This window comes from Peromyscus maniculatus, chromosome 3 (genome assembly GCF_049852395.1).
Source record: "Peromyscus maniculatus bairdii isolate BWxNUB_F1_BW_parent chromosome 3, HU_Pman_BW_mat_3.1, whole genome shotgun sequence".
Taxonomy (NCBI): domain Eukaryota; kingdom Metazoa; phylum Chordata; class Mammalia; order Rodentia; family Cricetidae; genus Peromyscus; species Peromyscus maniculatus.
Genome location: NC_134854.1, coordinates 20,950,576 through 20,971,328, shown reverse-complemented (window position 1 = coordinate 20,971,328; position 20,753 = coordinate 20,950,576). Strand labels below are relative to the sequence as shown.

Here is a 20,753-nt window from a genome sequence, read left to right as displayed (position 1 = left end):
GACTTTTTTTTAGCCTTAAAGCCCAACATGGGAACCCATACTTGTAATACTAGTACTTGCAAGTCAGGAGCAGAAAGATTTTGTTGTTGTTGTTTTGAGACAAGATTTCTATGTGTAACAGTCCTGACCGCCCTGGAACTTGCTTTGTAGACCAGGCTGGCCTTGAACTCACTGAGATCTGCCTGCCTCTGCCTCCCAAGTTCTGGGATTAAAGGAGTGCACCACCACCTCCTGCCCCAGAAGGATTTTTATGAGTTCAAGGTCAGTTTGAGCTACAAAAGTGAGTTCCAGTTTAGCCTGGTATAAAGTATAAGTTCTCTGATAATGAAAATACATTTAACATTACTGAATTTTATACTTCAGATGGTTAAAATGATGAACTCTGCATTTTACCTCACATACTTTTTAAAAATTTAAAGAAACAAAAAGCCTCCCAATATAGCAAATGTACATTAAAAGGAAACTTAACAAATAAATCATAGAACATGGAAGTATTCTATGATTTGAGGCCAAACAAGCAGGTCTATGTGGTGAGTTCCAGGCTAGTCAGGGCTACATAGACTATATCTCAAACAAAAACAAGCAAACAAATGAACATACCCCCCCAAAGTAAACAAAAGAACAACAAAAGAAAGGCCGGCATGGGACTACGGTCATGGTAGCTCAGGTGATAAAGTATTTGCCTTGCCGACATAAGGACCTGAGTTTGATCCTGTCTAGGCAAATGAGAAATACTGTCTCCAAACAAAATGAAGAAAAGCAAGATAGATAGCACCTAAGAAACATTAGCTGAGCTTGTCCTGTAGTCTGCACACCTATACACACAAATGCCCCCCCCCCAAAACATACACATTCACCTGTGAATGAGTGCAGGAGCACACTCACAAGCACACGTACACACACACACACACACACACACACACACACACACACACACACACACACACACCTGTACATACAGACACCTGTACAAACCTGAGAAATAGATCTACATATTCTAATTCATAGTGCTGCCGGAAGGACAACAGCTCATTAGGATGCCATTTGTGACAACAAGCATGTATATATTTACCTTCATGTGCACTAAGTCTGTGGGGGAATCTCTAGAGATGCCTCTGAGAAAGAATGAAGTTTGCTGAAGACTGTTCTGTTTGCCACTTTAGATTGCATTTGAACACAAAATGTTTATATGAACTTCTCATAGAGAGTAATGTTCAGCTATTAAAAAGGAAGGTAGTTATGTGGATAAAATTGACCAAAACATAGCATTAAGTGAAAAACTCTGATTCAGAAATATTCAAACTTATTAACAGTGTTATTGGCTATAAGGAGCAGGACACTTCTGCACGAGATAAATTTTAATCTGCTTTGAGCAAAATCCAACTCTCTCTCCCATGGCCAGACACTGTCTCACAAAGGCTAGAAGGGGCACAATGTTACTTCCATCCTACAGCTCAGAGAATTCTTTAAAAAAAAGCCCAAGAGTTTTTGAGTCTAAAAATCTTCAAAGTCAACATTATAAGCAACAAACAGGAAGCCCAAGCTTTGCCCACGTTCATGCTGCAAGTGTGTGTAACAGGACCAGAGCAGGAAACAAGGTGTTCTGACATCTGACTGTCTCTGATCACACCATGGGCTGCCGTTAAGAAAAGCCCAAGCCAGCATTTCTGTCACCTGCTGATAAGTTAAAAGTAATTACCAAGAATCTACTAACTCCTGGGGACTTTGGTAGATGGCAAAGGTAAAAACCAACAAGACAGGGACTCTGCCCTGGAGGAAACTACAGAGAAGGTGGAGAGGCCCACTGCGCCTGTTCAGATCCCTCATTGTCTGCTGAAGACCCGAGCTGCTCTTAGAAGCTGCCCCTGAGACTTGGACACCATGCCACATCCTACCTAGAGTCAGGAGGGCAGGACCCACCCTGAGTATCTGCTCTCCCTTTCGGTGTTCACAGCTAAGAAGATTAAATAAGAGTTTGTTGTTGCTCCTCTGATGGTTTGAATGAGAAAAACTCTCATAGGCTTGTATGTTTGAATGCTTGGTCCCCAGTTAGAGAAGGTGGTTACAAAAGACTGGGAGGTGTGGTTTTGTTAGAGGAGGTGTGTAACTAAGGGTGGGCTTTGAGGTTTCAAAAGCAGGCCCATCTTTCTGAAAATTGTGTATCAAATGTGAGATCTCAGCTACTGCTACGGTGACATGGCGGTCTGCATGCTTCTGCACTCCTGGTCATGATGGCCATGGACTAACTCTGAAACTGTTAAGCAAGCCCCTAATTGAATGTTTTCTCTTATAGGTTGCCTTGGTCATGGTGACTCTTCACAGCAACAGAAAAGTAACTAACACACTGCTGCTGTTGTTGTTCCCAATAAATAGTAGTAAGCATCAATTGTATGAAGTGGATAGCTGTTCCAGCTTTGACCTGGAAGTACTACCCCTAGTGAGGCTTCTTGTAACTGTCATGCCTACCTATGACCTGCCCCTGGGGCAGGGCAAAGATGGGAGCCCTTAAGACCCGAGGTCTCTTGGTTCCTTGTGATCCTGGATGCTGGATGATAGACCAAGCAGAGTTCTCTAGAGAATACTGCTGGACTGCATTTCATCTCTCCTGGATCCTGTAACCAACCCCTTTACTGGCTGTAAGTTAACCCCCAAATAAGCCTCCTTTTTAACTACATGGAGTTGCCTTAATAAATCCCCCTATATCTGGCACCCAATGTGGGGCATGAACCCATGACCCTGGGATTAAGAGTCCCATGCCCTACTGACTGGAGTTGCCTTAATAAGTCTCCCAATAATTTTTTCAGGGAGAAGACGAGATGTTGGTGACAGGATGGTGAGCAAGATCAATACTGTTCCTACTTATGTAGAATACACCTTCCTCCCAAATTCCCACCACTGGTTGACCACTAAGACGTCAGAACACAGCGCAGGGGCATGTAAAGTTTTAACGATATAACTATATAAACAATTTAAAGACGTCCCCAAGGGAACCAGAAATCAAACAATGAACATATACACAATGAATTGGCCTAAGAAAGAAGAAATACAGGAATCCTAAGACCAAAAAGAATGGGCCAGAGAACGAGCTGTACTAATAACTGTTGAATGACAGCAGAGATATAGACAGCACCTGCCAGCGAGCACCAGACGGTACCGTGAACCGCAAGCATCTTCTCATACATACCGATTCCTTTAATCAAGTGGCAGTTTGGAAGGTCTACAGACTCTACTTCTCTGGAGGCTTTGAGTCGGTTCCTGGTGGAAAACAAAAGAGAACTGTTTGTGTATTTGTTTCCTGCTTCATCTCAGAAAGGTTTTTAAGTGGCATAGAGCAAGCCATAAAGGATTATGAGAGAGATGGCGTGAAAATGCATGTAGGAACATACAAAGCACAAGAAACAACATTAATTGCATGGAGCACTTAGTTCTCCACATGGACAGGGTTGAAAGATAGAGCTGTGAACTCAATAAATAACACACGCTTGCAATTTCCTGGAAAAATATAAACAGAGCACCAGCTCTGTAGTCTCATGGCTCTATCTCGGGAAGGGAGGGCAGATGTTCAGCCAGAAGCCCATCGTTCTACTGAGGATCCAAATGATGAAAAATGGCAGTGAGTTTCTCTCTGTGGGGAGAGCTCTCAAAGGGCTGGGGAGGTGGGGTGCACAGTGAGCTGGCTCAGTGGGTAAAGGTGCCTGCAGCCAAGCCTGGCCTCCTGACTTCCATCCCCAGGACTCACCTGGTGGAAGGAGAAAGCGTCACCACAAGTTGTCCTCTGCCTCTACATTGGTATCCTTCTCACCCTGGCACATGTACAAAGTCAAAATACGAATGCAATTTCAAAAAGGAAGGAAGAAAAGGCTGAGGATGGGGCACCATGGGTAGAGTCCTTTACTGACTCGCACAGAGCCTTGAGTGTGCCCCTCAGTGTGGTGGCACATGGCTTCAGTCCCAGCACTCAGGAGGTGGAGGCAGAAGGATCGGCAGTCTGCGTTCATCCTCGGGGGATGTAGAGAAATTGAGACCAGCCTGTGATGCATGGATGTTTCCAGTATTAAAAACTTTAAAAGACACTAGCAATTTGTCATAGCCTGACACACAGCAGAGGCTCAGAAACAGTTATTAAGGAGTTAGAAAGTCCCCATCCTTTTGATAATATTTTTGGGGATTAGAAGTTTGGAGAACAGCAGTCACGTTTGTAACTAACAGAATTACTTGCTCAAGTGCACGTGTGTGTTGTGGGGTTGTTTAAGGAAGACTGCAAAGTAATAATAAAGGAATGCTGGGGACTAGGGGGTTATCCCCTGCTTCCCTTACGCCCCCGACGCCTGCCAGGCAGTCTGGGCCGGCACACATGGAAACTTTTATTTTGAAGGCCACATACTCCTGGCTTTCTGCACCCACCTCCTGTGTTCTCATCCTCTGTCTCTGTTCTGCAGCCTGCAAACTCACAGGGAATGTTACACTTCCACCGTGGTTTCCACAGCCATACATTTAAGAGTCAAAGTAGCAATTTGTTTTGTGCTCCCCTGTCCCAGTCTCTGACAGCTTCTGCCTCCCAGGCCTGAAGAAGGGGCTTAGCCAACAGGATGCCTGGGCCTAGATAACCCAGAACCTATGGGATGGTGCCAACTACACGTGGCTGTTCATAGCATCTGTCAAGTTTACAGAAAAATGCTTTAAATGTATTATGAATGTATGTGAGGATAATGTGTGTTGGGAGGTGCAAGCAGGTCTTACAGTATGTGGAGGTCAGAGGGCACTGTTGTGGATTGGGTTCTCTTCTCCCACCGTTAATGGGTTCTGGGGATAGAATTCACACGTCAGGTTTGTACAGGAGGCACTTTAACCTCTGAGCCATCTTTCTGGTGCCAAAACAAAAATAATGCAATCAAATCACATTCTATTCCTTAAAATGCAGCCATAAAGCAAATAAATACTCTGTGAGTATGTAAAGGCAATAAAAGATACATTAAATAAATAAAAGTTTTAAAGCGAATGCAATAGAATATAATGAATTCAGTCCTATATGTTCCTAGAGCAGTTTAAAGCAAATAGCAACAACAAAAAGAGGTATAAATAATTGAAGCGGCTGTCGCAAGAACAGTACCGACAGAAATGATGCCAGTGGTCATGGTGATTGAAGGAAGGAACAGTAAAAATAGCTATAATTTGCTGTGGATCTACGTTGGTCGCTGTTTTATCCGATATACCTCAGTGAATTCATTAAATTCTCCAACTATCCCGGTGAACTGGGTACCATCAGCTCCATCTAACATACGATAAAACCAACTCGGAGAGACGGAGGCAAGCTTCCTTGCAGCTGTTTGAGAGCCGTGACTTTTCTCCCGGTTCTTTTCTCAGACAAGGGTGAAGAGATCTGGGTTCTTGGGTTATCAGTACTACAGCCATGACCCCTGGCAGGTCAGTGGCTCCCTGTAGGTCTCAGTCTTCTTCACAAATACAGTAAGGAGGAGCCTAGAAAACTTCCAGATGCCACCAACGACGACACTGTGGGATGTGGAGATGTGGAGATGCATCTAATCAACAGGTTCTAGTAAGCGTCCTGTGTCATCGTGGATGCTGATTTTATACAACTCGCTGATGAAGCCTGCTACACCATATACAGCTGGGGATGGCAACAATGCTCATCAACCTTCTCAAAGGAAAGCTGGAGGCCTATTAAGTTGAGAAACTGTGCAGCTAAATGTAATTTATTCCAGGTAGCAGGTTCTGATGCACTGTTACTAAACAGGGGCATCTTCATCTAGGTTAGGTGCCCTGTGCCTTTGCTATCGATGCAATCTATCTAGTGATAATACTGTAGAGTCACAGGAGAGCTGAGTGTGACTGAGTTAACCAGAGAATTTTCCCCGACTCTCCTTTATTAGAAAAGGAGAAGATTTGCTTAAATCTTCCACGGCCCAGTTGCCCCAGTTGGTAACTGCTAGCCATTTTCCCTGGAAGGGCTCTCTGCCCCTGCTAGCGACTGGAATATATATTCTATATATTGTATCTACCCCAGATGCTATGGCTTCCCAGAACAACACCACCTCCAGTTTTCACACTTCTTCCACGGTCTTCCCGCGGGAGAGGTGGGAAGAACCGTGACCTTCTTGTATGTAGGTGTATTCAAAGGAATTAAGTTTTTGGAAAAAAAAAATTCTCCCTAGTGGGAACAACACAACAAGAAAGCCAGCTACCCTCCCTTCTTCCTCTACAACCGGGCCACACACACAACGCTTGCTTCAACCGCAGCCATTCTGCACTCCTGCGGGGAATGTCAAGTCGAGAGTGAAGGGTTAAGTCACACAAATATACAAATAATCTAGTTGTTTGAGTCCCATGGGATTCTCTCAACACAGAAGTAAAATTACTAGTCCAGGGTGTAGGGTAAGCAGCACTTTCTGTGGATTTGGGCTATCTGGCTATGAACCCGGAATTCTTAAATGGCAGTCATTAACAGGAAATCAATCTCTTTTTCTTTCTGGAGACAGCAGGTCCTACCTAGACTGGAGCTGGACAGAGGGCTGTTGTCATCCTACCTGAAGACAGGGAGCAGTAAGACATGCCACACAATGGTGCAATGTGCTCTGGGTAAAGGGAACCCTGCAACCACCAGCCAGACTTTTTCTCTTCACCGTATCTCACTGCCTTTGAATTTAAAAAAGTTGACAGGGCTTTATCTTCTGTGTACACATGTATATAAAAAGGGAGCTTTATCTTCTATACACAGACTTAGAAAGCCCTTTGGAATTTGCCCCTATGGCCCCTGCAATGCTTACACTAGGTAACTGAAATTTGTTCTTAGGTATGTAAACCTGGGGAATTTCGTTCAATCACGGGGAAGCCAGGAAGCTTTGCGGGAACTGGGCCATAGGGTACTAGAAACTGAAGAGCACAGACACAGCCCTAAGGAATTCCCAGTTGGACTCACCAGCTAATCTCTCCAGAAGTCAGTTATTTACAGGCCAATTAGAGAAAGGAAAGTATCTATCTAAGGAGACAGTGAAGGCACAAAAGCAAAAGGACGTTCTCCTCAAGTGTCAATCAATGTACCTTTGGGGTACGTAGATCAGCTGGTGGAGGGCTCGTCTGGCACACACAAATCCCTGAGTTTCGTCCCTAGCTCGGCATAAACTAGGCTTGCCTGCACAAGCTTTAATTCCAGGACTCAGCAGATGAAGGCAGGAAGACCAGACATTAAAGCCCAAGACCATCCATCTCGGGCTACATAGGAAATTTGAGGAGGCTAACCTGGGCTACATGAAAGCCTGTATTTTTTTTTCCTTTTAAAGTTTACCTATCACCTAACATAAAGAAGTTCTACTCTTATTGAATGCATGTGTATGCATGCATGGTGCACGTGTGTGTTGGGAGTATATGTGTGTGTATCTGCCCATGCATGTGTGAAGGCCAACAGTCAGTCTCAGTTGTCTACCTCAATGGCTGGCCACATAATTTTTTGAAAGAAGAGCTCCCACTGGACTTGGAACTCACTGATTAGTGAAACTAGCTTACTAATGAGCTTCATTCAGGGTTACCTTCTCCTCACTCCAAGTCTGTGCTGGGTTTATAGACAGACATTCACATTGGTGGCTTTTATGTGGTGTTGGGGAGCTGAACTCAAATCTTCATGGTTGCCCAGTGGCCGCTTTACTGAGCCATCTCCCTACCCAAGAAGATCTAGACTCTGGACAAAGTGAGCAGCACATTGCAGTCACACAATAAATGATGAAGAGGAGGATGGCAAAGACAGAACTAAAACGGCTGCCCCTTCTGAAGGGGTCTGAAGGAAACTCTAGAACGTTCCTGTTAGAGATGTGATAAAAGGCATCCGGCATCAGCTGCTGTGATAGCTCAAGTGAAGGAAGTCCTTGCTACTCAGTCTTGACCTGAACCTGAGGTAGATGGACAGAACCAACTCCCAGAAGGTGTCCTCCTAGTGCATTCACATACACACACACACACACACACACACACACACACACACACTAATGACAATAACATTTTTTAAAGTTTTGAAGGTACAAGCATCCAAGCAAACTGTTGAGACTTGTGTCTTGGGGTTCCTGCCCACGCTTTGTTCTCTGGTGTACTAAAGTCTCATGACTCGTCCATGTCTGTCTCTGCAACAGACAGCAACTAGCCTGGGAGTGCCGGCCTACCTCTACTTTCTCCTCTGTTGCCCAAGAAGGGAGGGGCAGAAAGGGTGGCAATGGAGCATCTTCCCCAGGGAACCTTAGCCAGCTACAGCTCAGTGGGATAAAAGACAACTTCAATGACATTTATCCATTGGGGACAAACCTAACGAAAATTTATCCATTGTTTATCTAAAATGCAAGCTGAAATTTAAGTGGGCATCCTAGGAGAGAGAAATAGCTTGGCAGCCAAAGTCCCATTTTTAATAATTGAATAAGCAGATAGAAGGGACTAGTTAGGGTAAAAAGAGCAGCACACAGCAGCCAGCTTGCTCTGAAAAGCCTTTCCAGCAGGGAGCTCGGAGCACCCTGTTCTTTGAAGTAGAGTCTGAGAGGAGCATGCTGCATTTGATCTTGTCACCACACTGCAGGCAGGAGACCCAGGCTATCCTTCAGTTACATGGTCACCATACTAATACAGGGTACCTAGTCAAACCTGTCCTTAGTGTAATGATGTCGTCGCAAACTGCATGCTTACACTAAAAAATGTTATATGTACATTGCTAAGAACGACGGGGGCTGCTGAGATGGCTCATTGGAAAAGTATTTCCTGTACCCACATGAGGTCCTGAGCTTGGTCCTTTGCACCCATGTGAACGTTGTACACAGTAGTACAGGTCTGAAATCCCAGTACTAGGGTGACAGAGACACTGGAATCCATGGAGTCCACTGGCCAGCCAGGCTAGGGGAATCACTGAGCTCCTGGCTCAGTGAGAGACCCTGTTTCAAAACATACGGCACAAAGTAATTGAGGAAGGCACTCAGTGTCCACCTTCAACCTCTGAGTGTGTGTGCACGCACAAATTCATACATGTACAAACATACATATAGCATATATACACACACGAAATGATTCTCTATTTATATGAACCCCAAACTTAACTGGTAAACATGGTTGTTTTGGGGGTTTGGGACAGGGAACACTCTAACTACACAACACTGTTCTCCCCTGTCCTATTCTCGCGTCATCCCATTTGGAGCTTCACCTCTCCAACAAAGTCACCAAGTCACAAGGTACAAAATCACTACTCATAAAAGTTGATCTCAGTCAGGGTTTTGTAAAGAATGTTCTCAACAAGTTGTAAATTATCTACCCTTTGCATTCAGTGTGTGTGTGTGTGTGTGTGTGTGTGTGTGTGTGTGTGTGCGTGCGCGCGCGCCTTGTGGATGCGTGGATGTGGATGTATGCACCCATGTGCAGACATGTAGAAATCATATGAGGACCGTGTTTCTTCCTCTGTTGCTCTCCACCGTATCACCTAGAGCCAGCCTGGGGCTACGGGCATACACGGCCCTGTCGGATTTTTATGTGAGTACTTTGGATTCGAACTCAGGTCTTTGGGCTTGCACTCCAAGCACTCACCAGTAGCCATCTCCCCAGCCATGTCAGTTGTGGTCCGTGTTACTTTTCATAAATCTGTAACTATACTTGTCACTCAAAGGGACTTAAACGTTGGACTTTAAGGTTAGTAAGAGCAGGGGGATCATTGACTAATAACTAAGAAAAATTCATCTCGTGGACACATTAATGATTTAACCATTAGTGATGACTGGGTGAGCCCAGGAATTTTTGTGTCTTATTCTTAATACTGAGAGCTGAACAGACGGCACAAAATCACTGAAGTCTCAAGACCTCGAAAGCACAGGAAACAGAAACAAGAGGCTACATCCAACTGGAAAGCTTCTGTCGAATGAAACAACCAACCAAAAGACTCGGGACACAACCCACAGAAAGGGAGGATGCATCGGAGATACATTTGATAATGCCCAAACCTGTAAGAAACTTGCACAATGCATTAGCAAAACCAAGCAACACAAGCAAACAAAACCCCAAATAAGCCAAAGCCCTGAGTAGAGATTTCTTAGAAGACAAACGATAGCCAAGGTGCTTGTGAAGAAATAACCAGTGTCATTAATCATCACAAGATGCAAATGGAGCTCTCCAAGAGATATTGTCTCACTAGTTAGAATGACTGCTACCAAAAGGAGCTAAAGTAATAGTGGGCACATCTTTAGACTGGAGATTAAACACACGGTCCCACATAGGCTGAACTCTACCACTGAGCTACACACCCTGTTCAGAAAGAGAACATTTTTCTTTTCTTTTCTTTTCTTTTCTTTTCTTTTCTTTTCTTTTCTTTTCTTTTCTTTTCTTTTCTTTTCTTTTCTTTTCTTTCTTTCTTTTTTGAAACTGTGGGTGATAATGTTAAATGTTACACCACTGTGGAAACATATGGAGATGTCTTAAAATTTATTTAAGTAGAAGTACCGTATAGGATCCAGCAATCCCAGTACTGGATATATATCCAAAGGAAATGAAACTCAGACTTGAGAGACACTTGTGTTCTGATAGCTTCTCAGCATATACACAACAGCTCCCAAATGGAAACTCCCTAAGTGTCTAGCAAAGATAGATGGGAAAGGACAATGTGGTAGACATGTAAAATGGATACAATGTTATGCTATTCAGTGAGAGAAAAGGATGAAGGAGCAGCAAAGTGTTGCATGTCAGTAATCTAGCCCTCAGGAGACTGAAACAAGATTTCATGACACAGATGCCAGTCTGGGCTAGAGAGAGAGAGACTCTGTCTTAAAGAGCCAGGAAGGAGCCAGTTGTGGTGGTGGTGGCCCACACCTTTAAACCCAGCACTCAGGAGGCAGAGGCAAGCAGATCTCTGTGAGTTCAACCTGGTCTAGGGATCGAGTTTGAGGACAGCAAAGGAAGGATGTCAGGAAGAAAAGGAAGGAAAATGGGGAAACTCACAGATAAGTGTGAAAACTGATAAAAGTTGAAGTATAACAGTGGTTACCCAAGGCTAAGGATGAGCCAGTGGCAGTGGAGCCATTGGCCAGAGGGTACAGCACTGTGACAAAAGGCAGGAGAAGGAGGTCTGCTGTCTCCAGCAGTGCAGCGACCGTAAATAACAATAGTGTATGCTTCCAACTAGAAAGGAAGGAGTTTTACCATCTTCATCTCAAAAAATGGAGCAAGTGCTTAAGTGACGGCTGTGCTTATCATCATAGGTCTTATATGTTGAAACATGAACATTGTAGCCCATAAGTATGTATACTTATATCGATCAAAACCAAAGCATGGCCCAAACTGATCTAATGCATGAATGTTCTGCAGAAGCATTACAACGAAGGCCAACATTGCCACTCCCTACCTCGGGCATAAGCACCCCTCCTTGTTCAAGGCTCCCACCCCCACACTCTTCACACTGCCTTATCACCAAGCGAAGGAAGCTGCAGCTAGGGGACAGGGGATTATCTTGCAAGCCGTACTATCACTTTGGCCTTGCCGCTCATTCCCGGAGATGCAGTCTGGGTCTCCTTTATCGTTTCCAGCCTTCTGTGAAACTTTAACTGTTTTCCCCACATCCAGTTCAGTAGCTCTCAACCCTGATGCGGCACACAATACACAGGATTATCAAGAGAAGGGTGTGGCCTGTGTTTTGATTTTGTAGCGTGGTGCTGGGGCGGGAACCCCGAGCTTCATGCATGCTGGGCAAGTGCTGTGTCACTGAGCTACACTGCAGATCTTTAGGGAAGAGCTATACGTCAAAGAAAAGAAAATCCTGTGGATCGTGGTGGTGTGTGCCTGTGACAGCAGCAAGTCAGGAGACCAAGAATCCTGAGTTTCAAGACTAGACTGGGCTTCAAAATAGAGGATACACAGTGAGACTTCACCTTTAAAAAAAGAAAAGAAAAGAAAAAAATCGAAGGCCTAGGCCCCACCTGGACCAACTGAATTAGAATTTGTCACCTGGTGCCACTTGACCATCAGGGCTCCAGGATATCCTAACATCCATTGCTCGGCTTCGGGCACATTTGTACAATGCACAACCCCTTAGATCAGCTTGATACTAAACAACCAACAAGCACTAACACCTCCCTGTTGCCTGTCAGGGAGAGCCCAACTTTGCAGCCTCAAACACACGCTCCGGGTTTGCCCCGCCCTTCTCATCGGACTTCACGCTGCTCCCAGTCTTCCCTAATATGGCCCCTTTGCTGGCTCTGCACTTGCCACAGGGGCTGGTCTCCTTCACCGACCATAGCTGTCAGATTGCTCTTCCTCCTTCCAGAACACCTCCGAGGACTGCATCTTTTCCCTTTAACTCTAGAAAGGGACTTTCCTGTTTGGGATAGCCAGTTACGATAGTTTTCTCCTGTATCAGAAAGGACTTCACTTAGGGTTTCCAGTTCTCTACAGGAACCTGGGCCAAAAGTGTACCTATTACTGAGTAGGCGCTCAACTGTTCTGGAACTCTTTTGCAAGAGGCTTAGAAAGTTTGAATTGGTAATTTGAAAGCATGATGTCTACCCAGAAGGTTTTCGCTGTAGTTAAAATCTAGCAATCGCTCTCTCTTGCTCCTGGAGCTCTGGTGAATAAATAAGGAAATGATGTAAGAACAGTAGCTGCCTCGGTCAAGCGTCTTTGATCTCCAGCGCCAAGACTGGAGCGCTGAAGTTTCCCCAACTATTATGGTGGGGAGGGATGGGTTCCGGCTGAGAACAGCACCAGTGACCTGAAATGAAACTGTATAATTAGAGCGTCCACGCATGAGTAATAGTTTTGTTTTCAAATTAAAGCACTGGGTTTGCCCTTGGGACATTTGCAAAGCTCTCACTTGTCCGCCTAGGCAGAGCAACTTCCTTAGCCACCAGCAAAGGCCAGGAAACTTTTCACAAAGTCTCTAGGCCGTGGTAGCTGGGCTGGGACGGGTGAATGGGACACCGGTGGCGATGATCCAAAGTTCTTCCCTCCGCCGGGATCCCCGAGCTGCGGAAGCTCGATCACCGGGGCCCCCACAAGCTGCTGGGCCATTCCAACCTGAGGACCTGGGACCCGGGGTCCTCGGCAGCACCTACCTGAGTGCCAGGAACCGCTCACCCAGCAGCGCCAGCCCGATGCCCAGCAAACTCAGAGCCACCAGCCGCCCCATGGCGCGGGACCCGCCCGCCGTCTGGCTCCGGCCTGGCCCGGCTGCTCGGGACGCTGGGCCAGCTCCCCGCCCCGAGCGCACGGCCGCGCCCGGTCCCCGCCCCGAGCGCCGGCTCTGCAGCCCAGGCTCCGCCCGGCGCCGCCGCCTCGGAGCACACCCGCACATGACGGCGTGGGAACCCGACTGAGCCGACTCCTGTCCAAACACCCCGACAAAGCTCGCCCGGCTGCACCTGCTCAGCTCCCTGGGAAACTTTAGGGTGACCTTTGTGGAGTTTTCTTGCCTTAGTTAAGTTTGGGGTTTGCTTCTGTTGTTTTGGTTTGGTGTTTGGGGGCATTTTTCCTCCCCCCCCCCCTTTTTTTAAAATTTTTTTTTAATTTTTTTTTTTGTTTTTGGTTTTGAGAAGCGAGGAATCAAACCCAGGACCGTGTCCATATTAGGCAGATACTGAGCCACATCTACAATCACAGAACAGTTTGGTTGTTGGATATAGGTGTGCAATATTTTTACATTTAAATACAAAATGTATTTAATATTAAATGATGTCGAAAATGGATTAAACATTATGTATTAAATATATAATATATATTAAAATTGTACTTTTTATTTCCTTTTGTTTTATTAAACATCATATACTAAATGTATAATATATATTAGAGTTGTAATTTTTTTTAATTCTTTTTGTTTTTAAGACAAGGTCTCATGTAGTCAAGGTTGGCAGTGAACTTCTGATCCTCCTGCCTCCAAATGCTTGGGCCGCTCATGGCCCTGACTAGAGTAATATGTTTTGGTTTAGTTTTTTTATTTCATGGGCATGGATGTTTTGCTTGCATATATGTATTTGCACCACATCCATGCCTGGTGTCTACAGAGGTCAGAAAATGTTGTCCAATACCCCAGGAAATGTAGCCAGTGTTCTTAATGCTCAGCCATCTCTCCAACTATGATGTTTCAAATAGTTTTTTCCTTTTTCTTTTCTTTTCTTTTTTTTTTTTTAGTTGGGGAAAAAAAGCAGTTCTGGACAGGCATTACAAAAATAAAGGTGGAATAACATCCTTTTATATTAAGATTTATATTGGACAAAATCCCACAAACTCAGAATTCATTGAGTATTAGTAAATTTTCTCTTCTTTCTCCCTTTTCATTTTAATACTCACATTTATGTACACTTATATTTTTATATTCACGAGGAAATAAAAGGTATAAAAAGGGAGCTCACTCACTGAGGTTGGAACAGCTGCTGACTGTAACTGCAATAATCTGAAATCAGTTTCGAATTGTTCCAGGGTTTAATTGCTACCTGCAGAAGTTAATGCAGAAGTTAAAACCAGGGGATTCTGAAAGAACATCATTCTTTGACAGTGTTTTATTATTGTTGCCTAGGCTGACCTTGAATTTGAGGCTTTCTTGCCTTACCCTCAAGAGGATTACCAGCATATGCTGCCACATCAGGCCAAACTTCTGTTTTGTAACCAGCCATTAAGAAAAAGCAGATGCCAGTTTGTACCTGGCCCCTCACCAAAGGGAAAAGAAAAAAAGATCTCTCTGCTCCACACATCTGTGACCAGCCCTGAGGGAGCCTGGGTTGTATCCAATGGCCGATGGAGAGCTGAACAATTGTTCTAAGTCCCAAAGGCTGTATCTTTCATGCACTCTCCATTACAGATACCTTTGCAAAGTAATGCTTGCTAGTGCACACAATTAGATGCATGGGATTGCAAAAGAAACCAACTGCACTGAAATGTGATCACTGAAGTGTTTTAAAAATGAGTTCATGCCACAGAAATATATAATAATGCCATACCCCTCCAAATCCTAGCATGGAAACCACCTTGTGCCCTTAATGGCACCCTTGTGTTAAGTGTGATCTTTAACACATCAAATAAGAAAGATCTAGAAGCATTCTTTCAGATGGAGACAAAGGGCCAGGGTTGTGGTGATATATCGTGTACTCTAATAAAATTTTTCTGAAGACCAGAGAACAGAACAAACCACTAGATTAAACATAGATGCCAGGCAGTGGTGGCACACACCTTTAATCCCTTGGGAGTCACTCACCATTAATCCCAGCACTAAGAAGAAAGTGATGGCTGGGCAGAGAAAGGTATATAAGGCATCAGGAGACAGACAGGAGAGAGGCCTTTTCAGGAGGAGGAGTCCTAGAGGTAAGACATGGCAGTGGCTTGTTCCTTTGTCTCTCTGATCTTTCAGCATTTACTCTGATATCTGGCTCTCTTTTATTTATTTATTATTTAGTTTTTATTTATTAAAAGACCTATTAGGCCGGGCGGTGGTGGCGCACACCTTTAATCCCAGCACTCGGGAGGCAGAGGCAGGCAGATCTCTGTGAGTTTGAGGCCAGCCTGGGCTACCAAGTGAGTCCCAGGAAAGGCGCAAAGCTACACAGAGAAACCCTGTCTCAAAAAACCAAAAAAAACCAAAGACCTATTAGATTCATGTTACACAGGGTTGATGACTGACTGCAATCTCCCCCATGAAGCTGAGGCAGAGACTGGAGAATATTGGGTTGAAAACTAGTCTGGACTAGATAAAAGGTGTTTATAGAAAAAAAGAAACTCAAATGAGGATAAACATGTTATTTAAAGATACTTGTAACAACTCTAATGAACTATGAAGCTGTTACTTCCTTTGGTAACAATCTGTCATTAATGCCTTTTGACCTTCATAAATGAAGAAAACAACATTTCCTTTGAAATTAAGGTGTTTTTTCCCCTTCATCCAAATTTATCAACCGCTCTGAACTTACTCCCTTTTTCTTTCCTTTCTTCCTTGTGTTTTTCTTCCCTTCCCAAGCATTCTGACTCTAAAATATACCCTCAAATTCTTCTAACTCATTGATGGGTCTCTTAACTGACAGCCTCTGACATGAGGCTTATGACTAATTGGACAGACAGGTATGGAATTCTATCATCTGTAACATGAATCATCAGGGAGAGGAACCTCACAAATATGATCAGTATTTAGAAAGGTGTGGCACTATTACCTAGGACCCTGGCTTAAGTTTAAGAGCTTGTTTGAAGATTCCTAGGTAGTCTGGGAGGTACATAAAAATATGCTTCATGTGGCCGGGCGGTGGTGGCGCACGCCTTTAATCCCAGCACTCGGGAGGCAGAGCCAGGTGGATCGCTGTGAGTTCGAGGCCAGCCTGGGCTACCAAGTGAGCTCCAGGAAAGGCGCAAAACTATGCAGAGAAACCCTGTCTCGAAAAACCAAAAAAAAAAAAAAAAAAAAAAAAATATGCTTCATGTACTATGAGGCACGAACCAGGCAAAATGGTTCACATGTAAAATGAAGTCACAGATCACAAAGTTTATTTAATTCTGTGCTACTCTTAATGTCTAGGGAGTATTTCTCACCAAGCCCAGACTTGCCCTCACAGTGTTTCCAGACAACAGCTGGGGTTAAAAAAAAAAAAAAAAAAAAAAACCACTGGCTGACTTCAGTCAGCACGGAGCTGGTTGATGACTTGCTGCTCTGGGAACAACATTCTGGAATTTAGCACTCATCTCAGAGGATCTGAGAGAAAGCATGCGTTACTTACTTAGCTTGAAAAACTTGTTTTAGTTACATGTGTTTGCGTACCTGTGTGTGCAGGTATCCATGGATGCCAGAGACAGCATTGGATCCCCTTGGAGTGGAGTTGCAGGTGGTTGTCAACCATCCATTGTGTATGCTGGGACCAAGCCCCAGGTCTCTGAAAGAACAGCAAGTGCTCTTAATCACTCGATCCCAGCCATGCTTTGATTCTATTAACACAGCCAGTGAGGTCAACATCATTCTGTACTCATGTGAACAGTACTGTTCACCACGCTCTCTTTCTGAATGTTGCAAGGTGAAGCAGTTTCTCTTGAAGAAGTTCCCATAGTTATACACAGCCATTGGGCATAACTGCAGCCATTTCTTATAAGCAATTTTTTTGGGGGGTTGGACATCAGAATTCCAGTTTCTCCCCTACAAGAATGCTGATTCATTGTTGAATTTCTTGAATAATGTAGCTATCCTTTCAGATATTAGGGATTATAAGGAAATATCAAGAATGCAACTCCATGTTTTGTGTGGCAGGTTTCTGCCTACCAAATAACCAAGTTACTCAATACAAACCAAACTTGGTCCAGAACCTGCTCATATATGGACAAGTCCTGATGCTCCATATGAAACAGTGTTTCTCAGTTGTATGACTGGTTTGTAATTAGAAATTTGCTGTTCTTAAGCAAAATTTCAAAAACTAATAACACCTTTTGAGCAATGCTTCTCAGCTTTTGTGTAGGGACGGACAGGTTTTTCGTTGCCTTTGTAAAACACAATGAAAGCAAATTACTGGGAAAAATGAAGTAATATCTCAGACATCTAAAATACAAGCCCGAATCTTTCATTTGATACAGCAGACATAAAATTATTTTGTCCCATTTCCATAACAGTCCCTAAACACTCACTCTCAATTTTTCATGCTTATTTCACTGTGGACCGGAAACAATGGGTTCACAGATTGAAATGGTGCTGGCAGCACACTGCCTTTCATGACCATACTTACAATGATCAGTCCTATTGTGACCTTTCGTGGTCCTTGGCAGAGTATTGTCATATGTACTGTTTATGGAGGTTTGTGGAGAGGCCTCATAATTATCTTCATTTTATGTAATATGCGGCAGGGCTACCCCACAACCTCCTTTTCTTGCCTATGTATCAAAAAGGGAGATCTTTGACAAGATATTATAAAGAGGCAGTTATTACTGAAAGAGAAACATTTGCCTTCTCAATACTTCACTCCAGGGCTTCATAGAGGGTAAAGGATATCTCCTTGCTGCTAGGCTATTTTCCAAAACATTAAAAAGTAAAGCCCTATATGCTTGAGACTTGGGGCTCTTTCCCCAGCACTAGAAAAAATAAGAAAGAAAACAAGAATGCTATAACTGAAGCATAAAGATCATTACAACATATTTTAAAATATTTATGATCAACAAGTTAATATACTTGTTATTTATTAAGCAGCACTGTTTACTGTATGAGAGAAGCCACAAGGCACAACAAAATCCACTGTAAGAGTTTATTAAGGGAAGGGGCTAGAAAGGGTGTGCATAGACCTATGGAATGACCTTGCAGGAAGAGAGAGAAGGAGTAGGTGGAACCCGCTTTTAGAGGTTCCCCCCGCCCCTGCACATGGTCATATGGGCTTATGTAGCTACGCTACACTTGCTCCTAGATCACACAACCACGCTGCACACAGATTACGTGATCAAGCAGCGCAGGGATTACGTCAGACTCGGGGCCCTCGGATGACTAAGCATCTCGCCTGGCTACTGGACAGTGCAGGTGTGGTCAGGCAGCTGGGGGCGTGGCTAGGAATTCTAACAACACTCACATACCGTTACTGTCTAGAGGTCAGGATCAGGTTCGTTCATTTTCTCTGCCAGTTATGAAAATAAAAAGAAGGGAAGTCTCAGACAGCAGCAGACTCATCTGGTGGGGAAAGGCTTTTTTTTTTTTTAATCAGGGTAAGGAAACTTACCCAAGGCACACAAAGAGAAAGACCCTCTACAAAGTAGAGGGGTGACTCCAGAGCCCCAGATCTGCTCTCTCTGGGAGACTTGCGGGTGTGTGACGACTAATCTTCTTCCCTCCAATAAAGACAGGGAAGCTGACAGGCCCACAACTTTGGGATAAACATGTGATCTAGCCTTGAACTTGTCGGCACAGGCAGGCTTCTACAGGAGAAAAAGCCCTCCGGGCCTTCAGGCCTTTGTCTCTGGTCAGGAGTGTGAGGAAAGAGCCGGGAAGTTTGCAATCTTTCTTACCCATTCGTGGCCCCTCTTTCTACCTGTCTGCCTACCGAGCATCTAACTCCTAGTCCCGCCATAAGAGGTGGAGAAAGTGAACTTGCTTGTAGATGTCAAAAGCATACATGAATATAAAATACAATGTAATATGCTAGTCATGAAATAATTATTTATTGAAAATAGTTATTCCTGGTGAGGAGTGGCCCAACTATGGATCCCAAATTTTAAATTAATATTTTCATTGGATTAATATAGCTTTATGCTATATATGCATAAATTAATTTAATTCAATTAATTTAGAAATTAGAAAGTCAGCCGTGAAGGTATTTGAGAACTTAAAGTTTAGGCCAGAAAGTACATGTGTCTGCTGAGGTGTAATTCTTCGTGTCTGTCTTTACCTTTTCAACTCCTCAAACCCCCACACTCCATCTGAGCTAGACTTAACATCCTTGTATTCTAGGAGGGAAATACAGGTATGTTTCAATGTGATCTAGGAAACACACTTCCAGAGCAATGGAGAACACAAGGCAGAAACAATATAATATAAGGAGATCTAAACATAATGGGGTTTAAAGGGGCCTGGGGATGCTCCAGATACAGCCTAGCATTTCATGAAGGATGAGGTGGGGAGGGAGAGGGGGGAAAGAGAGGGAGGAGAGAGGGGAGGAGAAGGAGGGGGAGAGAGGAGGAGAGGGAAGGAGGGGAGGAGAGAGAGGGAGGGAGAGAGGAAGATAGGGAGGAGGAGAGGGGAAGAGAAGGAGGAGGAGGGAGGGAGGAAAGGAGGGAGGGAGGGAGAGAGAGAGAGAGAGAGAGAGAGAGAGAGAGAGAGAGAGAGAGAGAGAGAGAGAGAGAGAGAGAGAATATGCTCCTGTGAAAGAAATCTCATAGAGAGATGACTGGAGAATTCTCTTCAGATATCAATCTTTATCTCTGGACAAAAATCCCCTGAGTATCTCATAGGTATCTCCAGAACATTGGAAAGTTCTGACTCTATAACCTTTCAGGAGTGACAGGGAATTTCACAACTTGTGATTCAGTTTATTCTAACGTACATGACAAGGACAGGGGAGGAGTCAGACACCATAAATTGAGAGCTGTAAAGTCACAGCGCAACATGCTTCTTAACTCTCTGTCCCAGAGAAAGCCTCAGGAAGGCGTGGCCTGATTCAAGCCAGGATATCAGGCCTAAAGACATCCGTTCTAACAAATTTCTTACTGGTTCACTGGAGCTACTACTCTTTTTAAAAACCAAATTATTTTTAAACTGACCCATAGAAACAAAGTAATTGTATATTAATGAGGTACCATGAGGTATTGTGCTATGTGTATACATTTTGTAGCATTCACTTCAGGTCAACAAGCACACATCCCTTAAGTGTTCTGAGGCCTACAGCCTGCTATTGTTATCTACAATCCCCGTTGTGTAACAACACACAGAACATCTCGCTCCTATTTAACTGTACCTTAGGACCCACGGGTCCTTTCCTCCACTTTCCCTCCTCTTCACCTTAGCCTTTGATAACATCTATTCCCTCTCCACACTCAGCTGCTGGAGATTTCACATCTAACTGAGATCATGCGGTTTTAATTGTTCCATGCCTGGCTTATTTCAGTTGACTCAGTAATCTCCAGTTTCATCCCATGTCATTTCAGGCTTTTGTTTTATTCACCTTTGACAAGTGGTTGCTCCAGTCCCTTAAAAGTTTTAAGCAGCTTTACATCCATCCATGCATGATGAAAGCCAAAGGTCTCAGTCCCTGAAATGGAAGGTGGAATGAAGTCTAGCAGCCTCTCTCTCTCTCTCTCTCTCT

At 44.1% G+C, this 20,753-nt stretch overlaps 1 protein-coding gene across 1 annotated transcript in view; it reads right to left on the bottom strand.

Annotated features, from left to right (window-relative positions):
- Window positions 1-13,232, bottom strand: part of Pon2 (paraoxonase 2) — a 33,569-nt gene extending 20,337 nt beyond the window's left edge. Inside the window, exons 1-2 of the mRNA XM_006986871.4 lie at window positions 13,074-13,232; window positions 3,185-3,255 (exon numbers count right to left, since the gene is read on the bottom strand). Coding sequence (XP_006986933.1) covers window positions 3,185-3,255; window positions 13,074-13,147 — 145 coding nt within the window. The 5' untranslated portion in view covers window positions 13,148-13,232. The remainder of the gene's footprint in view (window positions 1-3,184; window positions 3,256-13,073) is intronic.
- Between the last annotated feature and the right edge of the window lie 7,521 nt (window positions 13,233-20,753).